This window comes from Acanthisitta chloris, unplaced genomic scaffold (assembly GCF_000695815.1).
Source record: "Acanthisitta chloris isolate BGI_N310 unplaced genomic scaffold, ASM69581v1 scaffold45279, whole genome shotgun sequence".
Taxonomy (NCBI): Eukaryota; Metazoa; Chordata; class Aves; order Passeriformes; family Acanthisittidae; genus Acanthisitta; species Acanthisitta chloris.
Genome location: NW_008693971.1, coordinates 2,224 through 24,668, shown reverse-complemented (window position 1 = coordinate 24,668; position 22,445 = coordinate 2,224). Strand labels below are relative to the sequence as shown.

The window sequence follows — 22,445 nt, the reverse complement described above, 5'->3', positions numbered from 1 at the left end:
AATAATTGGTGATTGCTCAAAAATACAGTTTGAATTTTGGTAACTGGCATGTAAGAAATCTATTTTGGAACTGTAGCTACCTAGGCCAAGTCCTTGCTGTTCAAGTTGTAAGCAATCATAATGGTTTTCTATCTGTTCACAACTGTTTGCTTTCTCTCTCTCCCTCTTTCTGGGAACTTGATTAATTTCTCATGGCTTGATTAATTTCCTCTTACACGAAACTGAAGTTAAATCAATGGGTGTGTAATTAGGGCAAGAAGGCTTCTTAGTTGTGCTCAGATGTTCCAAGGTATTAATTGAAACATCATTTGGACACAGATAAGCTTGGTAACAGTTGTGAGCACCAGCAGATAAAGACAAGGTACAAAAGGAATAACCGGATACCGTTGCCCGTGACTCCCTCCCAGCACAGAGCTGCCTCACCAGTCCATGACTCAAGTCAAATTTGATTTAACACTCATTCCATTCCAGGGGTCCTAGCCAAGATTTTCAATTTTAACAGGAAAATGATGAGTTTGTCTCCCAGGTTATCTGGGAACCCTGGCTTGTCTTGATACAGTGGATCTTCAGATCTTTGTTCCTGTTGGGTGACCAAAGACTCTGTGCCAAAACATTAAGGAATAATGACTGTGTGGTTTAGGAGCCCTGACTCAAGAAAATCCAAGGTCTGTTCAAAGTATTCCTAATGCCACTTAGCTGGCAGGAGATGCTGACTGCAGGTTGCTTTGCTTGGCACTAAACTTCATCCCCTTTGTGCCCTGAGCCTGAGGACAGAGCCTGGTTTGTGCCAGCTTCCCGCTTTGCTGGCCATGTCATGCAGCTGTGGGAGAAGGACATCCTCTTGGCAGGGCAAGGCTAGCTGTCAGCATGGACACTAACTGAGGAGGGACAGCCCTGTGTCACCCCCCAAGGTGGGAAGGGACTGTAGGAGGTAAAAGGGAACAGAGAAGCCAAGGTGAAGGTTGGGGTCTGCAGGAGCTGTGAGGGATCCCCAGAGGGGAGGAGATGGAGGAGGCAACAGAGGCTGTCGTGTCTTCACCCTCTTGCATTTGGTAAGAGGGTGGTTGCCATAGGAATAAGATATAGAGTATTTGTCCTACCATTTGAATTTTTTTTCCTAGATATTTCTTAAATCTTTTTTTTATTGTTAATTAAAAAAATTCCTTCTCTAAAAATTTTGCCTTATGCAAAACCCACGTTGGTTTTCCATATTCAGTTTAAAAAGCAAGTTTGCCTTACTTACTGGGTGCCTGAGCTGCTGGATTGGATTTCTGTCACTGCACTGCTGCAGGGGCTTAGAAAGTGATGCAAGTACCTTCTGCTTCAGGAACTGCCACCTTGCATCACACCTTGTCCAGGCTGGGAGTGCGGTGGCCTCAGGGCTGTCCCAGCTGAGAAAGGATCTTTCCAAAGAGTCACTCCAAATCTCTGTGACACTTAACACTAATTCTATGTGCATCACCACCACCTGCCATCAGAGAAGAATAAATCACAGCCATTCACCAATGTAAGCAGAATTTCTATTCTTCAAATGACTTCAAAGCATGTTCCTGGGAAGCGACTTGTCCAACACAGGGGCTAATCTTGAAGGGGATTGAGGCAGTCTTATTTCTAAGCCTCTGTTTTAATTGCCAGGTTTTACATTGCCTCTCTTCCTTGTTGGCATGAAAAAAAATGTAAATTAAAAAACCCAAACCCTAAATCTCAATTTCTCTTATTTTTTCCTTCTTCCACTTATTCTGCATGTAGAGATCATTACCTTGATAGGAGTTATTAATTTGAATTTACATGAGTATGATTAATGTGGCCTGTACTAGATATTAATTTTGCTGAATCAGAATAGATATAATTGAAAAATAACTTACCTGTCCTAGACTTCCTCCTTGGGCTTAAGTGTTTGATGCAAGCAGGGACTCATTTTCCTGTATCACTTGGCCTTCTCCCCAGAGGAAGGACATTTAAGAACATTCTCACATCATGAATAAATTCATCCTCCATGTAAATACATAAAGAGAGAGAGAAAAATGTCCTGCTTTGGTCATCTGCCACCTCAGAACAACCTTACACAGGTTCATGTGGTAGTTGTTTTATTAAATCTCACTTTTTAGTGACTGTATCTGCTGAATGCTCAACTTCTTTGAAAGTCTTCTCTTATGAAAATACATTTTTCCAACATTAAATTATGAAACTTAATTGCATTAAATTACCAGAAGTATAGGCTTAGCCTGAATATGAAAAATATGAGTATGATAAATCATAGCCTATATTTTCATGTTATTAAATATATTACCTTGCAAAGGTTAATCTCTCTCTACTTCAGGCATACTTTGATTTGCAGTGGTGTGTGCACTGACTACAAAATGTCTCTTCCTCCCCTTAGTTTTTGATGATGAAGAAGAAAGCAAGTTGTCTTACACAGAAATTTATCAGGAGTATCAAGCTCTGGTGAGCATCATTCACTATTTGTGGTAAATTTCCTGGAAAAGAGAATTTAAAATGTTAAATTAGTATTTAGCTGAACTTCTAATTGGGTTCTCTTTGTTATTTAGAATTTTCTAACGTTGCCTGTTCCAAGTGTTGTTTAGAAATCCTGTTCTAGTTGTCACATGCATTTTTAACATCAGGTATGTAGAAAAGAGGCTGTATACCAGTCATACCTCTTATTTTATCTCTTAAAGCATCAACTGAATAACTACAAACCAACATCCATTTCTGCTCTGACCCTAAAGGCTTTCAGGCACACAGACTGACAAAAAGCTTTTTGCCTACACCAAAAGATGATGAGGAATACTAGGCAGGAGTCTGGGGAAAAGGTAGACAAGTGAGATTCTTGGAAACTGGAGAAGATAAATTATGGAGTAATTAAATTGAGCAATAAAAAGGCTTATTTTGAGCAGTTCATGAAAGCAAACAAAGCCTGACATATCCGAAAGATCATTTATGCTATTGTAATGATTTTGCTTTGAGTTTAAAAAATGCAGTATCAGCAGAAAGGAATGTACAATCATGAAAAAATCCATATGATTCTTAGGGAAAACTTTACAAAGTAAGGCTTATACTTTCTTACAGGTGGAAAAGTTATTAGAAGACTATCTTAAAGAAGTTGGAATTAATGAAGAGAAATTCCAAGAAGCTTTCTCATCTCCTCTTGCAAAGACACACACTTCACAGGTATTTGCCTTCATTAATGCAGGGATGATTTAATGCTTAGCTTTATGTTTTCACTTTTTCAGTGAAAACCTATACCGTGAAAAAAACCCCCACCTCTATAATTATTAACAACATGCTCCTCAGAATGTAACTCTCAATCTAATTTCAAGCACACTGAGCTGGTTCTGGTTTCTGTAGGGTTTAATTTGGTGTGTGTCTTCCCTCCCACAGGCCATTCTGCAAACAGTGTTGGCGGCAGAAGATTTTAGACTATTTAAAAAAATGATGGTACAGAAAAATGTCGAAATGCAATTGCAAGCTATTAGAATCATTAAAGAAAGGAATGGTAAGCAGCGGTGAATGTGGGGCTGCACTTCAGCTTTTTAGTGTTCTTTTGGTGACTGTTTGAGCCATTCATAAATGAGTGTAGGATACTGTATCCAGGACCTTTTCGGAAACAGTTACAGAGAGGCTTTGGTTTTGTGGATGTGGTTTTCTTGTGTTTGGGGTTTTTTTTGGTTTTCTTTTTCTTCTCTCGCAGCCAAATGGAGAACCAAACCATTTTCTTTATAGTAAAGCATGAATTTTGCCCCATTTTTACAGGTGTGTTGCCTGAGTGTTTGACAGAGGGTTCTGATGTATTCAGTGAAATTGAACAAGAAGAAATGAAAATACTCAGGGAGGTTCTAAGGTAAGAAGTGAATCAGTCGTACTTTGTATGCTAGTTTCAAATAAAAAATAAAGGAACACAGGACCTAACTCTTCCAGCCTTATCCAGGAAACTGCCTTCATCTCAGAGGTGGCAGGAATGTTCTTGTCACAGTCCTGCCCAGAGAAGATGAGTGGTGCTGGACAGTGGGTGTGATCAGGAATGTTTAAAGACTGAGCAAGAACTGCTCTGCCATGGGGCTGCCTTGGGGCCCCATGGAATGCTGTGCAGCCTCCAGCCTCCTCATCTTCTCTCTCCCCTGAACCTCCAGGGGCACCTAAAGTTGGTTAGACTTGGGTTAGATGTTTCTGGACCGTGGGAGCACAGTACCTGTAATCCATTCTGGAACATCCTAAGTATTAGGGCCTTGTAAGGACAAATGCTGCTTTTCCATAGGCTTTATTCCTTTCTACACCTTCTTCTGAGTGCATTTTCATTTAAGTAATGGAAATATTTTGGATACTAACAAATTCACATTACGTTGTTCTTGCTTTGGTAGTCCTCAAATATTTAAGCAGTGTTAAATTTCCCTAAAACTCACTAAGACTAAAGGAATTTTGAGTATTTACTTGTATTTTGTGTTACAGAAAATCTAAAGAAGAGTATGAAATGGAGCAAGAAAGAAAGAGGAATGAAGAAGTGAGTATCTTACCTTCCCAGATGAGTTATGGTGATGATTAAGAAATGCTCTGATATCCCTGCCCTGACTGTATCACTTCAAGGCAGTGTGTAGCATCAATATGTGCATCACACCATAAGCATATTCCCTCCTCAGTACCTGAATCCTAAAATCCTGCCAAGGGATGTCAACCTTTCAGATCCAGAGAACATCTGAATTACTAATATTGTCAAGATCAAAGAGGCTTCAGATTATAAGATGCTTGGAGATGGCAGCAGTCATAATCCTTCAGGAATTACTTTCAGGATCACTTAGTAGACAGTACAGTTATTCATTAAATCTGCACAATACTGCCAGAACCTAATCACCAGGACCCTGAAATCCTTAGTTAGGCCATGATGTGATGTCCATCAGAGTAAGACATGTAGAACGGACATCGAATGTAAATGGGAACTGGAAAAACTGTGAAATCATGGCAATAAAACTCTCCTGCACTGGGGAAACAGGCAGACTCCTCATCCCAATCTTTACAGACCATTGGAGAATATTCACATTCTTGATAAACAAGCCAGATTAGAGGCCCCAAACAAGTGTACACCTGGATAGAGAAGGTGAGTTAGTGTTAGATTTTTTTTGTTAAGAGAATTAAGTTAAGTACATTTTTTTGTTAAGAGAGTTTTTTAATACGAAGTAGTTGAATATTCTAATGAATGCTGAGGGGGTTTGCTGTGAATTAGATGGTTGATGAGCAGCACAGACGTTTTCTGGCATTACTGTTCTGAGAGGTGGATTGCACTGTATGTAGTGTAAACAGCACAGTTTTTACTGGAAGCTCTTCCGGGAGCTTTCTTTGTGGGACAGTTAAATGCCTGAAGCACAGCACCAGGAGATGTAATCCTTGGGTTTGTTTGTTTGTTTTCTAATTTAAGGCACGTGTGAAACTTAAAGCACCAGATGTTACCCACAGCTCTCCAAGAGATTCCAGAGAAGCAGGAAAAGTAAAGGAATCTGCTGAGGGAGGTGAGGAACCTGAAGAAACTCCAAAACGTCCACTAGGTAATTTCAGGGGAGAAGAGACATCTGGATAGTGGAAGAAACACTGGTTTATTATTTTTGTCTTATGTATTTCTTTTCTTTCTACTTGCTTTCTGTGGAAAATTACTTAGGGGAATCTCAGAAATCTGCAAAGGAAGACCCAAAACCAGTTCGCCCACTACAAAAAGGAACTGAAAGCTTACCTCAGCCCTCTTGTGCCAAGGGGAAAGAAGACACCAAGAAAAGATCTGCTGGGAAATGTTCAGAGAACACAGCACAAAAACCTGCAGTGAAAGGACCTGTAAGTCAAACAAACAAATAAGAAAACCCCCAAACATAGAACCAGAATAGACAAAGAGAGGATTACATGCACAGCGTACTTTAAAGACAGTGTTTTATTTAAATACGGATTTTTTAGCTTGAAGCATCAACTTGGGTTTGTTTCCAGTAATTTTGGAAGCAAATAGGATATTTGCTTTTCTTGCATGGAACGTTTGGATATCAAAAACTCATTTCAAAATTTTTTTTACATTTCTTTGCCCAGAATTTATCAGAAACTGAAAAGCAGCAGCTGAAGCAGCGAGAGGAGTACCTAAAGAAAAAACGAGACTTGCTGCTGGCCACGAAGAAAGAGTCAAGGAATAACATACCATCACCACCAAACACTGAGCAGAAAGAGGAGGAATCGCCTCCCAAAGAGGTGAAGGCCTCAGACTCTCCTCAGCCTGGCTGCTGGATACAACCATGGCTGGGCTCAGTGCAGGTGTCAATGCTGCTGCTGTGTGGTCAGGGTTAAAAAGAGCAAGTGGGGGAAGTAGAGAGGAAGTCTTTCCAAGTTACTGGTTTTGCTGGACGTTTTAGGGATGAAGTTGGCATTGCTTTGCTTCAGTATCCTCAAACCCTCATGATTTATTTTAGTTTATGAGTGGTTTAAATGCCAGTTTGTTCCTAATCTCTGACCTACTGTTTAGGCTCCTTTCAATCTTGTATTTTTTTCCCCTATCTGAATGGGAAAAATCTTTCACAAATGCTTCAAAACTCTCTCTCAGAACCAGAGGAAACTAGTAGAAGACATTAATCCCCCACAAAACAATGTAATAACTGTTGTGTTTTAAAACCAGAGATCATTGCTCTCCTTTATAGAGCATGTGCTTAAGTGCAAGGACTTGCACTTTGCTCTAGTATTTTTCAGAGTTGCTAAGCATTTTATTATGCTCAGAACGTGCCTAAAATCATGTTTGGTTGAGGAACCTTCAGGACAATTGCACAGCAGCAGCTGAAGCTGAGGCTAGGCCTCCCAAACCTTTGGGTACAGGGGGATGGGAAGAGTGACACCCTCTGCTCCGTGGTGGGAGCTGTGCCTGCCAGGGAAGCTGTGCTGCTCACTGCAGTGTTGTTGTCCCTTTGCTTTTAGGAGATGTCAGAAGAGAAGCAAAGGTTACTACAGAAGAGGAAGATGCTTGCTGAAAAACTGAAAGAAGAAGTTATTCACAAGCGATAGTTTCAAGCAGCTCATTGCAGAGGCCAAGAACAAAAGGATGTTTTTAGAATAAATCATGTCATCAATAATTGAAGAAATTTGTTTTCCAGTCTTAATTTTAGTTTTACTGAACTTTTGGACAAGCAGCTCAGCACTTGGCATATCCGTATTTGAAATTACACTGAAATACACTATGAACTTGTATTCCAGAGTGCTGGAAACTCCGTGTGTTCAGCAGTGTGGCCATGTGACATTGCTGCAGCACAGGTGTGTCCAAGCACAGGCCTCAGCCACTTGAGAGCCTAGAGAACAGAACTTCTTTAAAGTATAGAAGTTGAACCCTTTTCTTAGACCGTTCTAAACAAACCACGCTTTTCAGCTGTGCAATGCAATAAAGTCTAATTTCACAAGGAAGTGCAATCATGACCATCTCATTTTTGAGAAAGATAATGCAGCTTCAAGTCACTTATAGTACTTGACAGACTTCTGAGGCAGATTACCAGTCCCAAGGTTCAAGTTTCTTCTAAACACAACTTGAAATCATTTAGGTTTGAGTTACAAACTGGGGCTGTCCCCAGCAACTCACTCCTAGGGAAGCAGAAATCTGTTTGAATCCTTTACTGGTTTGGATTGGACCAAAGCCAGCAGAGGTCACCCTTTGCCCATGGCATTACACCTCTGACTGCCACAGCAACTCCCAGGAAGAGAAACAAACGCATCCAGGCAAGCTTCATGTAAATTTTTATTAAAATATCTTTTAATACTGATACACATTGGCAGACTTCCTGTTCTTTTCCAAAAAGAGTGGAAGGACCCCAGGCCAGGGCACAAAGGCAGCTGTCCATGAGGGCAGACTGCGACACAGCATCGAGGGGTAACAGCCCCAGGCAAGAGCCAGTTAAAGAGTGCTGCAATCACCTTCTACTGTCATTGTAGGTTGGTGGGTTTTAAATGGGGCATCTAATGCCACTTCGACTCAGTTCTTTCCTACTAACTATAAACATTAATGACATTCTTGGTTTTGCTCTGAAAAAATCTCATGTTCATCTGCATTTTAAAGTTCCTGCCAGTACTTCAGCGAGGCCTTGGGGTGGTGAGGAGCAGAGCAGGGTCTGACTCACTTCTGTTGGAGACCTGCAGAGCTTGGGGAGGTGTTAAAGACAATCAGGACAATGTGGGTCCACACACCAGGTGATGCAATTTTTCAGCCTTGAGTCAGTGAAGGCACATCCTGTGCAACTGCTGCTCCAGTCAGGTGTGTGTGCTGGAGAAGTTTCTCTAGGTCAAGATTGAGAAAACTCATTGGGAAGCAAACCAGACATCACCAGCCTAAGAGTGAGCACACCATGATATTGCTGCAGCTTGGCTTGACCAGCAAACACTTCCTCAGATCCTGAGACGGTGTTCCATCACACAGGTGAAAAATAAGGAGTCCTGTGCTCGGTGGCCTGGAGCCCACCAAGGGCAAGACCACCATTCCCAGGTCCAGGCACACACACTGTCATCCATGTCTTACTTATGTGTTGGGATGAGCTCAGAGATTCCCTCTGAGACTTCATCTAGTGCTATAGAACTACTTTGAAAACTGCATGGATAACTCCTCTTAAACAATACTCTTAAAACGGTCACATTCCAAATTCTGAGTTGACCTACTATGTGTAACAAACCAAACCAAAGCAATAATTATGGAATTACAGGGTCACATTTTAATTCCTGAATTTTACAGTTCATCATTAATATCACCACATGTATACAAATGGTGTAAAACAAGTACAGTGGTATCTTTAATACAAAATAAACTTCTGTTTTATGGAAAAACTATACTTCATATCTACACAGACAGCCCATCCTTTTCAAACAAGAGCTAAAATTAAAACTAACTACAAAAAGTCTCCAAAACAGAGAAACTGCTTCTGTTCAAACTATTCCAGGAGAAATGGACCCATAACACATATTACAAGAGTGATCTATGTGGTGGATTGCAGCTGGTTCCATCTTTTAACATCTCTGACATGTTGTCATTGGAAACTTCCTCTCACTTCACCATGATCTCAGATCACATATGGGCAAACTAACATTAAAATATTTACAGTTCATGTGCTGCTCTTGAGAATAAAACCTGGACTGTTTGCCTCTGTCAACTCACCATCAACTCACCTATTTCTGTCACAGTTCGCTTACCTATGTGGAATGTGCTTTTGTTTTGAAAAAAAGCAGCTTTTGGATCACATCCAGGCTCAGGTGCTGCTTGCTGATTCTGCCTCAAGGACTGCTGTTCTGCTGGCAGTAATTCCATCTTGGTCCAAACTGACTTTGGTGTTAAAACACTGCTAAATGCATCACTATGAGAAACCTCCTAGTGTCTCTTATTCCCACCTCAATCCTGCCATTTAGACACACGAACAGGAAAACAGCTGCTCCAAGAGGAGACAGTGCTTCGAACAACACAGAGTGTAGCTGGAATTTGGGATCCCCCCAACCTGATGCTGACAGTGCCATGTACAGCACCACCACGACACAAACAACTCCTGCAGATCCTTTTGGAAGTGATTGCTCCTTGGCATGGCTATTATTGGATGTCTAATGGAAAGACAAGCATAACCTCCCGTCTGGAATCCAGCTTCTGCTCCCTCCTCTTGGAAAACACAAATTAAAACTTTTGAACTGTTTGAAACAACTCAACATGCACTATAACTGCAGCGTCCCTCCCTCCAGCCATGAGAAATGGCATTTAGTTGGTAAGAAATGGTCCCAAAAAATGGATTGTTCTTATGCAAACAGAGTTAGTTTTCCCTTCAAATTTGTTTTTAAAAGAGGCATTGCTAAAAGAACACAACTGACAGCACCATTACAAAATTAAGATTACTGGGTTCAAAATTTAAGCTTGAATTTTATTTTGTTTTCCTAGTTCTGTTAAACACTGGGGAAACCCTGCAATATTTTTAAAAAAGTGTTACCATACCTTCCCCCCTCCCCTGCCCTCCCGACACCTGAGACTTTCCTTGCTGAGAAGCCATCATCCAGGTTCTGAGAATACTAACCCACCTTTTTTTTTTATTTTTAACTTTTTTGACAGCCTGAATGCCAGGCTCCTTTTCTAGAAAGACATTAAGTTCCTTGGAAGCTTTGTGTTTACAGAACTAACCCTTTCTAGCTGATACACTGAGTTTCTTTTGCTACTCCTTGTATTATCTTATATACTCATGGGAGAAAGCTTTCTGTATCAGATTCTTTTTAGCTCTTAAAACAGTTGCAGCATTTGAAACCCCGTAATAAAAGTTCTTATTCCAAACTTTTGGTTTCTTTTATGAACCCAGACGAGGTCTTTTCCTTGGAGATGTCTCTTCCTCTTCCTCCTCATCTTCGTCATCAGGATAATCCACTAGGCCAACTAGACTTCCCTGTCAAATAGAAAAAGGAAAAAAAGGAAGTCCTCACCTTGAACAAATACCCAGAAATGAGCCATTTGAGTACAGCCCCCAGCCCGGAACACACACACCAGCCTGCAGCAGCAGCAGTTTCCTGGGGATGCCTTTGCCATTGCAAGACCCGTTTGTCTGGAGAGTGGCTTTCATCCTCCAAGCTGCAACAAGTACTGGAGCTTCCTTGCTCCTCTGGCTCTGGCCTCGCCACTGTTTACCATCACTTCTAAGCTCCCAGCTGGACAGGCACAAACTCCAGTGTGCACAGACAGCCCTTTTCCTGCTCAGCCTTAGAGGGGGGCAATAACATTCCTGCCGCACTTTTCTGTGGCTGCTCAGGAGCTCATGGGCTGCAGACTCCAATCCTGCACGGCTGTGTCAGGCACCACAGAGGGTCACTCACTGCACTTGGCTGCTTAAAAACACCCAGGAATTCCCTGGCAGGGAGGCACTAACATGGTTTTGGGCAACTACAATGTGTGCATCACACACAGAGCAGCCAAGCAGGAAGCCAAGGAGTGGCAACAGATAAATGATGCAGATGTGAGACGAGACTATGCCCAGAGTGCCAACATACTCCAGCCCCAGCCAATCCCTCCTTTCCCCTTCCCCCAAACCAGTCAGCATGTCAAGAGACAGGGCTGGGGGAATTTATCCTTGACCACGAGCCCCTGCCCACAGGCTGCTGTGTTACACCCACACAGCCCCACGAGGTGCTGCACTGCGCTGCGCAGGGACAGCAGCTTCCACACGAGTTGTCCCACCTTGGGAGCTGTCACTGCTGGGGTCAGGGTGGTGTTCTTGGAAGAGGAGCCGTTGGAGCTTGCTGGTGATGTCTGAGCTGCCACGGATTTACTGTTTGTACCATTTGCACCATTGGCTGCGCTGGCTGAGTGGGAAAAAGTGAATTTGAATCCCCCAGCTGAAGTCCTTTTAGGAAGATTTTCTTTGTCTTCACTCTCCTTAGCTGAGGGACAAACATTTTCATACTTAAGTATCAGCTGTACACCATGGAGTACAATCTGCATCACAGCACAATCGCAGGGCAAAAGCCAATGGGTGTTTTTGGCTGCAATTCAGTTTAAATTGGAGTGCCCATCCTAACCTCACCCAGAGGCTGCCAGCAAGCTGAGCAGGGCTCAGATGCTGCTGGCATGGGGACATTGCTCAGCCAGAGCACACAGACACAACTGAAGTCCTGCTGTTGAATGCCATTTCAACTAGATGCATGCTTGAAGCAGTTTCACTTGCTATTTTAATCCTAAACTAGCTTGCAAAGACACGCTTGAAACTCATGAATTACACAGAAAACCCTTACTGCTGTTTATGGTAGAGAGCACAGACCACTGGCTCGTTTAGATGATACTCCATGGAACTGCCACAGAGCACTTCCAGTGCCAACAAGCTCAAACTGAGTAAGTACCTTTTTTAGTTTCCATAAATTTTTCATAGCTATCTGGAAAGTCATCCTCCTGTTTTGACTTCTCAACTGGAGGTACAACAGCTTCGCCTTCTTCCTCTTCATCTTCATTAAACCACATTTCTTCATCCTCCTCTAAGGCTCTTGCATCTCTGCGAAATCTATTGCTACGCAATATAGATGGGACACTGTAAGAGACACAGGACAGGTGATTCCAGCTTTGCTGCTGTTTCAGACTCAGAATAGCTTCCAGAACTTTAGAGGGAATTTGGTGCATTCGAGAAGGCAATCCAGCTCCATCCCTAGTTCCACCCTCACTGTAACCTTCACCAACAGCCTAACCCCAGCTGATGATGAGGCAGACTGAATCCTAACTCAGAGTGACAGAGGAAGATCCTGCTCTCACAAGCTGAGAGTTTTCTGAATGGGACATTTAATCCACTGACCGACATCAGCTCTCTCTGACACTGGCCACAAGGAAAGGCAGATGGGTCTTTCCTCTAATTCATGAAGTTTCTGTCAAGAATGGAACCCAACCCCAGCCCCAGGCACTTGATCCTGCTGCCCTCTGGGAAAGGGAAATCAAGCAGCAGCCCTACAGTCACTGATAGTCTCAGAGCCACAAACTGGGACCTACCTGTTCAGTTTCTGGTTTTGTCGGTCTTTTTCCTGCTCATATTTTGTCTTCAGTCCCTTGAATGTCTGAACATACTCAATAGATTCAAGGGCATTATAGAAGTTTTCAACTATATGTGCAATAAGGGACTTAATATCTTCCTGCAGAAGAACAAAACAGAGTTTCAGCCTCAAATGGTCACAGGCACAAGTCCAGAAAGCTTTTGAGTTTCGTTTGGAAAGTGACAGATTCCTCAGCCAGAACCAAAACACTGTTCTGCAATATTGTACAAATGTGAAGCAATCAGATTGATCCTTAATAAAAAAGCTGAGATCTAGAAATTATTATTAAGCTTCCCATGGAAACAGACAATAGACTCACAGCAGGGTCACAGCTCTGTGACACTTTCATTAAACCAGGATATTTTACCTAGGATAGCTGTGCCCTGCTCTCTTCTCCTCACAGGTTCCAGCTCTCTCCCCAGTGCTCAGTAACTACAGCAGCTCACGTGGGACAAGGAGCCTCTTGGTCAGTCCCCCTCTAACAAGTCTATTACTGTATGACACAAATCCTAATGTTCTCACCCTGCTGACAGAAGTCACCTGCAGACACAGTGCATTTTCTCCTGGCTGGAAAAGACAGCAGCTACAATATCCTATGACTAAAAACTGCCCTTCACTTTCACAGGCCACAAATATTATCTGAAAAGACTCCCACACATCAAGGCTCTCACAGTGAGTGTCTCAGAAGCTGCTACAAGTCCTTGTTTTCCAGCCAGCTGGTGCTCCTGCTTGTCCTGTCCACACACACAGCATTCCCACGAACACTGCCAGTGGAAAAGCTACTGATACAAAGCTTAGACTGGCCAGAAAGCACATGTGTAGGATTTTAAAGGACAATGACCATTCAATTTTGTAGTCCAATTAGTCTCACTGAGACGCAATAATACCCAGACTTATTCACAACATATTTCTCTTAATTCTTCAGTGCAAAGGTTGGTCCAGAAATAACACACTGTAGCACTGAGAGGAACTGAACCTCCAGGACACTTACACAAATAGGGCTGACACATCCCCTGTGGTCAGAAAATCATGTAAAACAAGTAGGTTACAGGTTCATTTTATTTGTGTATTTATCTATGGGAATTTTAGTTTGGGATTTTAGGTACTCATACCCTACTTGAAGGGAAAGATTTGTGGTTTGTATTTCAACCTGCAATGCCACATCTGTGTTAGGGCTGAAGCAGCTGCTTAACTCACCACTCTGATGAATTCAAACAGCTCAATCACAGCAGAGTTGAGCAGGTTGTACCTAGTTCCATTATCTAAAAGAGCATTTATAACTGGCTCAAAGAGGTTTCCCTTGGTGATATAACGGTTATAAAATTCATCTTTCAGGCCAATTATCCTCCTCATAAAGCGAAGAGCACCTGTGTGAAGAAAGAAATGCAAGGATTTAATCATCACCTGCCAGAGCTCCAGTCTGCCGCTCACAGAAAAAACTCAAACACCTGGTATTACCTAGAGAAAGATGCACCCCCAAACCAAAGCATTAAAAAGCACTTTGGGAAAGCGCAGAAGCAGCAAATGCTGACAGGCCATCTTTCTTTCCTACTTTGACTTTCCTGGGTACTTGAAGGTCTGAACTCTTTCTCAAGTCCAGCAACAGTGCACTTCAGCACATGTGAATTTAAATTATCAGCTCACTCCTGTGCTTCACTCTGTTCACCTCCCAGAACCAACTGCATGTCTTTAAATATCCTGGTTCACAAAATCCCATTCACTCTCTGCAAGGAGCACCAGATTTATCATGCTATTAAGAAATTACACTATTTCCATTTAAATGAGGCAAGACAGCTAATCACAAATGATCCTTACTGTCAGGAAGACTTGAAAGGATCACTGTGGACTTCAAAGGATATAGCAATCCTTCTTCCCCTGTAATGTGATCTACATTCACATACAGTTGTTGTCTTTTCAAAATTACTTAACAGCAGTCAGTAATAAACAGGGAATTAACATGAATTCCAAGTTCAGGTGTACCCTGAAACCCCTTCCACATAGTATACATGGAGCCTTAGAGAAGGAAACCACAACTCCATACTCACACAAGGCCAGAAATGTGTGTTTTGAATTCATCAACACCAGTACTCTTCTTAGCAAATCTTTATTCATAATGTAATTCTTGATGTGATATGTGTGATGTTCCACACAAAACGTAAGCAGCTCCAGAATTAAGGCAAGTAGTTGTGCCGTTTGATAATTATCTGCAAGAAAAACATAAGCCTTAAATTATACCAAAATAACATAACGTCCTACACCAATTCATCACTGAGCTCAGTTGCTTTTACAGTTCCTGACATGTTTTAAGGTCAATTAAAACTTACCAGGACAAATTGTATTACTCTTAGTGGATCCAACTACTGCATCTGATCAAGAGAGAACAAGAACAAAAATCAGGGAAAGATTTTCAAAGTACTGTCAGTCTTTAAAAGATGGGGATAAGCAATCAGTTCTACCAGATGATCAGATTTTTTCATCACATCAAAAGTCTCTGTAAGCTATACAGACATAAACATGCAGTTAAAATGCAGCCAAATGAGACTGCTATATCCAATTTACCTTAGAAGGTTTCCAACCCAACTAGGTGAAAATATAACCTAATACTTAGGAATATTATTTCTGCATAGACTAAAAGAAAGTGCCTATTCTAAATTTTTCAAATAGTACACTAAAATGAGCACTACTGATATTTAATGAGTTTTAATTTTGTATTAATGCAGAAAACATTAATTTTTTGACTTAATATTTAAGATGGGTAAGATGAAATAAATGTTTTTATCCAATATAAATTGGTTGGATTTAATCTCCTGAAACAATGCTCATAAAGCCTAAGACAAGAGGCTGTACTGATGTTAAATTTTCTGCTGTAAAGCACTAGAGGCAAACTAATAAGTGTTGTCTGTGTGCACCAAACAGATTTCCAATTCTTTTACTGGTACTGAGGTAAAAGGAAAAAGGAAACAAGATAAAGGAGTTCCAAGTTGCATTACCTGGAATCACATAACCACTGAGGATTGCCACAGCATTTTAATAAACTTTTACAAAAAAGTACCTGTGACCTACAGACCCTCTATGCCTTACAGCAAATATTTTGCAAAATTATACTAGTAAAACTAACACAGTTAACAACTGTAGACTAGTATGATTAATGTCAAGGCTGTACACATTTTACAAACACAGCATCAAGCAAGCACACTTCCAGCTGCCATCACAGGCTGATTCCTGGGACCAGCACTATCATTCACTTCCAAACATTACAAGCCTTAAAAAGGGAAAAATATATAATTATCAGTACCTTTGTCACATTTATCTTCTGATGTATTAGCCAGAAGTGGTGCAGTAAGAACGTGCATACAATGGTTGTAGAAGAAATTGAGAAACTCACTTTTTTCTGTTTTCTAAGACAAAAATAACTTCATTAAGCACTGGCAGTTGTATATAAGCTTTTAACTAAGAAAGAGCAGGAACAGAAGAAACAGCCTACAAAGAATTCTACTGACTCCTTCAGGTCTGCCTGTACATTACTGGTTAGGCCTGCAGCATTGCCTTCACTCAAGGAAGATGGGTTTCTTCATTTTAGCTTGTTTCAATTCAGTATCAGTTTAAATTCAGCATCAGACCAAACACACAGAGAATATCAGGTTGTTAATTTGCTGAAACAGTGAAGTGCCTTCACCCCTCTGTACTTCCTTACATTAGCTGTGGCCAGCATGTTCTCCGGGTCGATCAGAGTCCGCAACAGCCCCATTAACTGCACAGCTCCCCCGAGCTCCGGGTCAGTATCACAGATCATCTGCTCGATGACCACATTGATGAGGAGGATGTCCTGCAAAAAAAATCCCAAACAAACCCACCACAACACAATTAGGCACAGTTTCAATAGTGGAATGAGTTCCCTAGTTTCTGTGATTTTTTTAAATAAGAAAAATAGGTGAAACAGAAGATTTGAGAAATGCATTTGGACAGAGAAATTGTGTCAAGCACAACCCTCCACACCTAAAATCTCTGTTAAGCAGACCTACAATCTTATAACTGAGCATGTCAGTGTTCCATGATGCAGCAATGTTTCTACATTAAACCTACTGTTTCCTATGTTTCTGGTATTTACATTTTGGGGCTAACTATATCCCAAATTCTGGAGAGGTTTGTTTTGCTGTTTTGCTTATTTTCTGTTTTATCCAAACTCATGTATTCAACAAACTCCAAACCACCTGTACTTACATCATCACTCTGCTGGGCCTCTTGCATTACAAATTCTCGGACCATGGATGGGCTAAATTCTACTAGATAAGAAAATATATCTGTAGCAGCAGATCTAACTTGCAGATCATCCATTCCCTAAGAAAACAGGAAATTAATTAGTTAGAACAAACTGAATTTGGTATTTATTATCAAGCAGAGCTGAAAAGGAGAGAGAGTTCAAAGTTTTAAGAACATTTCATTGCATATTTTCTATGACAAACACAGTAATACAGTTAGAGAAAAACAACAATAAACCACCAAAACGAACTGCAATGGTCAGGCAGAAACAGCTCTTTCAACCAAAGGAGTGAAAAAAAATTATGTTTCCCATTGCTGATTAAGACAGATTAATCCACTAATGACAGGATTATGTGATCTTTCGAGTAGGAACACTTCGAGATTATCTAAAAATACTTCTTTGGCCCTGGTCCAACAACCACCACACCTACAGGAAACACACAACAATCCAGCTGCCACGTGAGAAACACTCTCTTGCAATTTCACGCTACCTTGTCACAAGGACTGCACTGACCACAGACTGCCTCCAAATGTAAAAATGACCAAGTGCAATCCAGCCAGGCTGCTTCAGAGAGCTGTGGCAGCTTTTGCATTCCAAGCACCACGATCACCCTCCACTCTGTGCACAGCAAAGCTGTCCCAGCAAACTTACACAGAGATGCTCGGCAGATCCAAAAACTTGGATTTGTTAAAATCAGCTTGAAGACTTCACTTACCATTACAATTTCAAGAGCTGGAAGAATTCCCAACTTGGCCAAAGTTTTGAAAAATGCATCTCTGTTCTGAGGTTGTAACGTCTGAGAAAAGGCGCAGAATTCCTTGAAAAAGTTAACCTGTAAGATAGCAAAAAATAATTTCAGGTGTACTTCAGTCAGAAAGCTCTCTGAATGGGAACTGTTTTCGTCCTTTCGTATCAGTTTGTGTACTAGTTGATTCCACAGAAATACCTCGATGACTGCAGAATGAGCAGAACAGTTTCACTGTTTTCTACTTCATCCCTCCCGTTTAAAGCATTCAGGGAATCACTGAGGGCACTGACTTACCAGTTCACATCGTTTATCATCATCTGTAGCTTCATCTGTTAATTGTGCAAAAACTTCAGACAAAAATTTCTCATCTTCCTGCATAACACACAAAAGGAACACAATTTACACAGCGCCCTATAAAGGCAAAATTTCCATCTTTCTAGGATCTCACACTGCAGGAAGTCCAGCTCGCCACACCTCCATTCACTTCATCCCAAAGTAGGCAAGTGCCAGAGTCCACCCCCAGCAGGATCGTTCCCAGTGCACTGTTTCAGCACTCCCCCTGAGCAACAGCAGCAGAAGCTCCAGGAGACCAGAGCCACAGGTTAAGCTGAGCTCAGGGGATGACGCCTAAAACTGCAACTACAAAGTGCCACCCAAGGTACAACTTGGAACCTGCTGCACCTGTGCCTCTCATGCTACTCTGTGACATCCCACAGGAATCATTTCCCACTTCTGGATCTGCAGCACTGCAAAGCATCTTTTCAGGCCACCTGGGCACAGTGACCAGATTAACACGTTACCAGTTTGGTGGAGCCATGCGCCCCTTAACCTGCAATAAAACAAGATCCTTCACTTGCAGACACACTGCTTTGCCAAGATGGGAAACTTTTTGGACTATTTTTCTTTTCATATTCACATTCTCTACTAGCAAGAGACATTTAAGCATGTATGGAACAACATCTCACTTCTTGTAAAGCATTTCAGTTACCCTATTTCTTAAGAATCAAGAAGTACAACAAAATCAGGGTGAACATCAATCATCATCTCTCAAGTGTTTAGGCACTTTCTGCCCTCTCTGTCCTTCAATTTCTCTGCATTCCTTCACATGGAAAATAGTGTTGATTCTGTCAAATCAAATGTCTCTGTTACCCTTTCAAGACAACATAAATCTGAAAACCATTAGTAACATGCTACAGCATTACAAATTACGCATCACACTATTATTTTGACTCTATAAACTTCTGCATTGAACAAACAAAAATGGAGTAGTAGCATTTCAATATACATGAACGTTTGCATAATGTAGAGGGTGCTTACCTCTCTATTTTGCTGTGTGTTGTTGCTAAAAATCTGTGTAGGTTAACTTAATACACAATTTTTACAGTCACAGGAATGTCACCCAAAGGCTCACAAATTTTTTTCTTGAAAATTTTAAGAGATGGGGAAAGAAGCACTTTACAAACAAATGATACCTGGAATTAACATCAAAGAGTGCAACATGCACAGACTTAGTATTTTATGTCAAGCTTTGATGGCTTTAACAGCTTGATTAGGCCTGTTAAAAACAAAACCATACCACAATTAACAGCAGTGATGCTAGGAAATCCCTACTACAGAACACCTGACCACAGAAAGATCTCTTGCTTCTCTAAGGCTGCTCCACAGTGTAGTCCTTATGTCCTAAAGCACAGGCTGGATCTAGGTTTGCTTCCCACGTGGTTGCCCTTCCATCAATAGCAGCACTGAGATCTACTGCTCCACAGCACGTAGCAAGGAGCTTTGCTGCTGCAGCAAACACAATCTGCTGCTCCTATAAACTGTGTTCTCCCAAGGAGCTTTGCCAGTGTATTTAGGGAAACAAGACGTCTAATGTGTTCACCAAACCCAAAGGAGCTTTAGAGTTCTTGTGCCACAACAACAAGCTGATTTACACCAGGAGGCTGTGACAGCAGTCCTGAACCCGAGATCCACACCGCCACCACCTCAGGTAATCTTCCTCCAGTATGCTATCCGTAACATCCCTTCCATGTGCGCTTTCTTTTTGGTAACTCTCAAGGATACAAGTATCAACATTATTTGTAAATCACGATGCATGCCTCAATCACAAACTTCAAAACAAGCCGGCAAACCTATGTACTACATAGTCTCTCTGTGATGGCAAAGCCAGTGACAGAGCCAGCAAAGAACTGCCAGAGGATTTCAGAACCTTCTGCAAAGACTACTAGAGATAACAGCAAATCAGAGTTTTCTGTTACGGCACAATTAAATATTCAGTACTGCAAAGCCTAAATGAAAAATAAAGGGATTTACACACTTAAAAATGGAAACACGACTGTGGCATCAGGAGAATAATACTGAAGTTATTTTTAGTCTTAAAAAATATCTGAAAAAAAATTTAAAGGGAAATCTTTATTTAACACAAAGTCATTGATTTTGCAAGAGGGATTTACAGTTTAGCTTTTTTCTGCTATTTGGCCATAAAGAAGTAGAAAGAAGCCTAAAAGCTTACTTATGCAGTTCTTCAGTTTTGATTTTTCTCCCAGCCCTCTACTGTACTCTTTATCATGTTCCGCTCATTCCTGTATTCCACATGGTCATGTTATTCCTCCAGTGCCCCTCTCTTTTCACAATTTTTACTCCCCTCCTCCTCAATTCTTCCTCCTGTTTCACAGAGGCTATCCACACTCAACCCAGTAGGTTTGTGATGCTCTGTTCTACACAAATGTACCATTTTTGGACAGGGATCCAAAACAGAATAAACCACTTTGGTGCCCCTTAGTTCACACAAGGCCATCTGAAACACCAAAATGTCACCAAGTTCAAACACAGCTCTTCACCAAGGCTCCTTCCAGGGTCCAGCTTGAAGCCTGCTTCTGACTACAAAGGATGCAGGACAGTTTTTCATACTGTAACATCTTGGTTATTTATTATTACTTCTGGGTATCAGCAAGAAAAAACCCAGCAACTACTACTTAATTTTTATGACAACACGAACATTTGGAATCAGTACCAGAAAGTAACAGAAGTATAACAGAAATGGTTTTGAACATGCTCTTTTGAATCACAGATCCATAATTTGTTACAAAGACAGCACAAATGTCCTTGATGGTACAGAATTCTCTAACTTGCTTGCTGCCTAAATCCTATGTAAAACTAGCTCAGAAAGTACATTGCTTGGGAATAAGGAGAAAAATCTTTAACGGCTTACAACCTGTTAAAAAACATTAATATACTCACCTGAAATCTACCTTTTTAAAATACAAAGGTATCAGAAAGAAGAGGAAGCATTTAAACACTGTGCAAATCAAAGTTTGTGCGATTAACTGTAATCCATTTTGAAACTACCACTACATAATCCATTTTGAAACTACCACTACATAATCCATCTAGACGATATTAAAAACCACTTACCTGCAACATACTGACAATCTCAACTTTGTTGAAGAAAATAAAGGAAGTGAGGGTAGAAAGAAAATTCTCTTCAAAAACAGATGGTGTCGGCAAGATGATGTCCTGAATATACTGTACCCTGTAAGTCTGGTGGATCTTTTGCCTGAGTTCAGAGTCTGTAATAGGAATAACCTCCTTAAATTTTGCTGTTTTGGTCAAGAACTCCCTGTGCCGTTTTGGCTGAGCCAAAGAAGGATCATACTCAAGGCATCCAACAACATCCATAATACACTCGTCAGAGAACATCACCTCAAACAGAGTTGCTTTGTTGAGGAACAAAATTCCTCTAATAATTTCATACAAATGATGTAAGCCTTCGGTGTTCTCCAAATTCTCGCAGACTTGAAAAAGCTGTAACAGTTTTTTAATGTAGCCTTCATTCTCCAAGGCCAGTGCTAGCTTTTCCCTACGGATGGGTGAGGAGAGAACAGAGGTAACTAGGTCAGCAATCTCTTCAAGTTTGTTGAGTTCACAAGTAGGAAGGTCAATCAAAGGACTAGTTTCAGGCATTTCCTCTATGTGTTCCTCTTCTGACTCAATGAGGTCCTGTGTGACTTCCACCGAAGGATCCTTACCCTGAACCTAAAGAAAAGAGTGCACACAATTACTGTCTTGTCCCAAAATATACATAAACATAATCAAGTCAATAACTGAAATAACAATACATCTCAATTCCTAGTTTATCCCAAGTAAGCTGCTAGGGAATCTGAGCTCTAGGTTTCATTACTTCACAGCTTCACACTGCTCTGTTTCAAAGCATGAGAAGGTTATCATAATTCCCACCTCAAAGTCAGGGGGGTTTAATCAAAACAAGCACACAAGCCTCTCTAAGACACTCAGCACCTGAGTCTCATCATTACCTTGATGTTTCAAAAACCTGACATTCAATCATGAAAACAAAAACTGGTGTTCTAGGTAGGGGCAACTTCGGATCTTACACAGAAAACAACAATGAATATTCACTTATTTTACAAGCAGGTTTAAAAAAGAAACACAAATACAATGAGTCACAGAGGACACCAAGACATCTGGAAGAAACAGAATGTATATGGTTAACTGTACCTGGCAGATTTTTTCCCAAATTTCATCACAGCCAGCTTTTTCTTGAAAACTCAGTGCTAAATCATAGTTCTCGGCTTCTGACCAAACTATCAGGGTGTCCTGTTTAATATAAAAACAAGAAAATAATTGTTTCTGACACAGGTCTGCATTGCACATTAATCTATATTCCATTACAACCCATGTCCAGAGAAAAAATAGTTTTAATTAAAGTTACATTTGTCAAAAAAGAAAGTAAAACACTAAAATATTAAATCACCTGTTCTGCCATAAGGGGCATCAACTTTGCTTTTTGCTCTTTCATGACCATTAATCATACATATATAGTTAAATCTACCATTTTGCATATGCAAGTCACTTATAATGGCATTCTTCTTCAAGATACTTTGGAGCCAACACTACTGAAATGGGAAT

At 41.0% G+C, this 22,445-nt stretch overlaps 2 protein-coding genes across 2 annotated transcripts; one reads left to right on the top strand and one right to left on the bottom strand.

Annotated features, from left to right (window-relative positions):
• Positions 1–2,380: 2,380 nt before the first annotated feature.
• CFAP36 (cilia and flagella associated protein 36) lies at positions 2,381–7,014 on the top strand (the record flags this gene model as incomplete). The annotated part of the gene is made up of 9 exons (XM_009083233.1): positions 2,381–2,445; positions 3,070–3,171; positions 3,382–3,496; positions 3,754–3,841; positions 4,447–4,498; positions 5,408–5,534; positions 5,645–5,814; positions 6,058–6,213; positions 6,928–7,014. Coding segments are annotated over 9 exons (962 nt in total), but the record flags the coding sequence as incomplete, so codon positions are not given.
• Positions 7,015–8,676: 1,662 nt separating this feature from the next.
• Positions 8,677–22,133, bottom strand: SMEK2 (SMEK homolog 2, suppressor of mek1 (Dictyostelium); the record flags this gene model as incomplete). Its single annotated transcript, XM_009083232.1, has 15 exons — positions 8,677–9,376; positions 9,497–10,394; positions 11,180–11,382; positions 11,839–12,023; positions 12,473–12,612; positions 13,711–13,880; positions 14,559–14,717; positions 14,838–14,879; positions 15,809–15,911; positions 16,208–16,339; positions 16,735–16,851; positions 17,490–17,606; positions 17,817–17,894; positions 20,934–21,554; positions 22,035–22,133. Coding segments are annotated over 14 exons (2,262 nt in total), but the record flags the coding sequence as incomplete, so codon positions are not given.
• Positions 22,134–22,445: the final 312 nt, after the last annotated feature.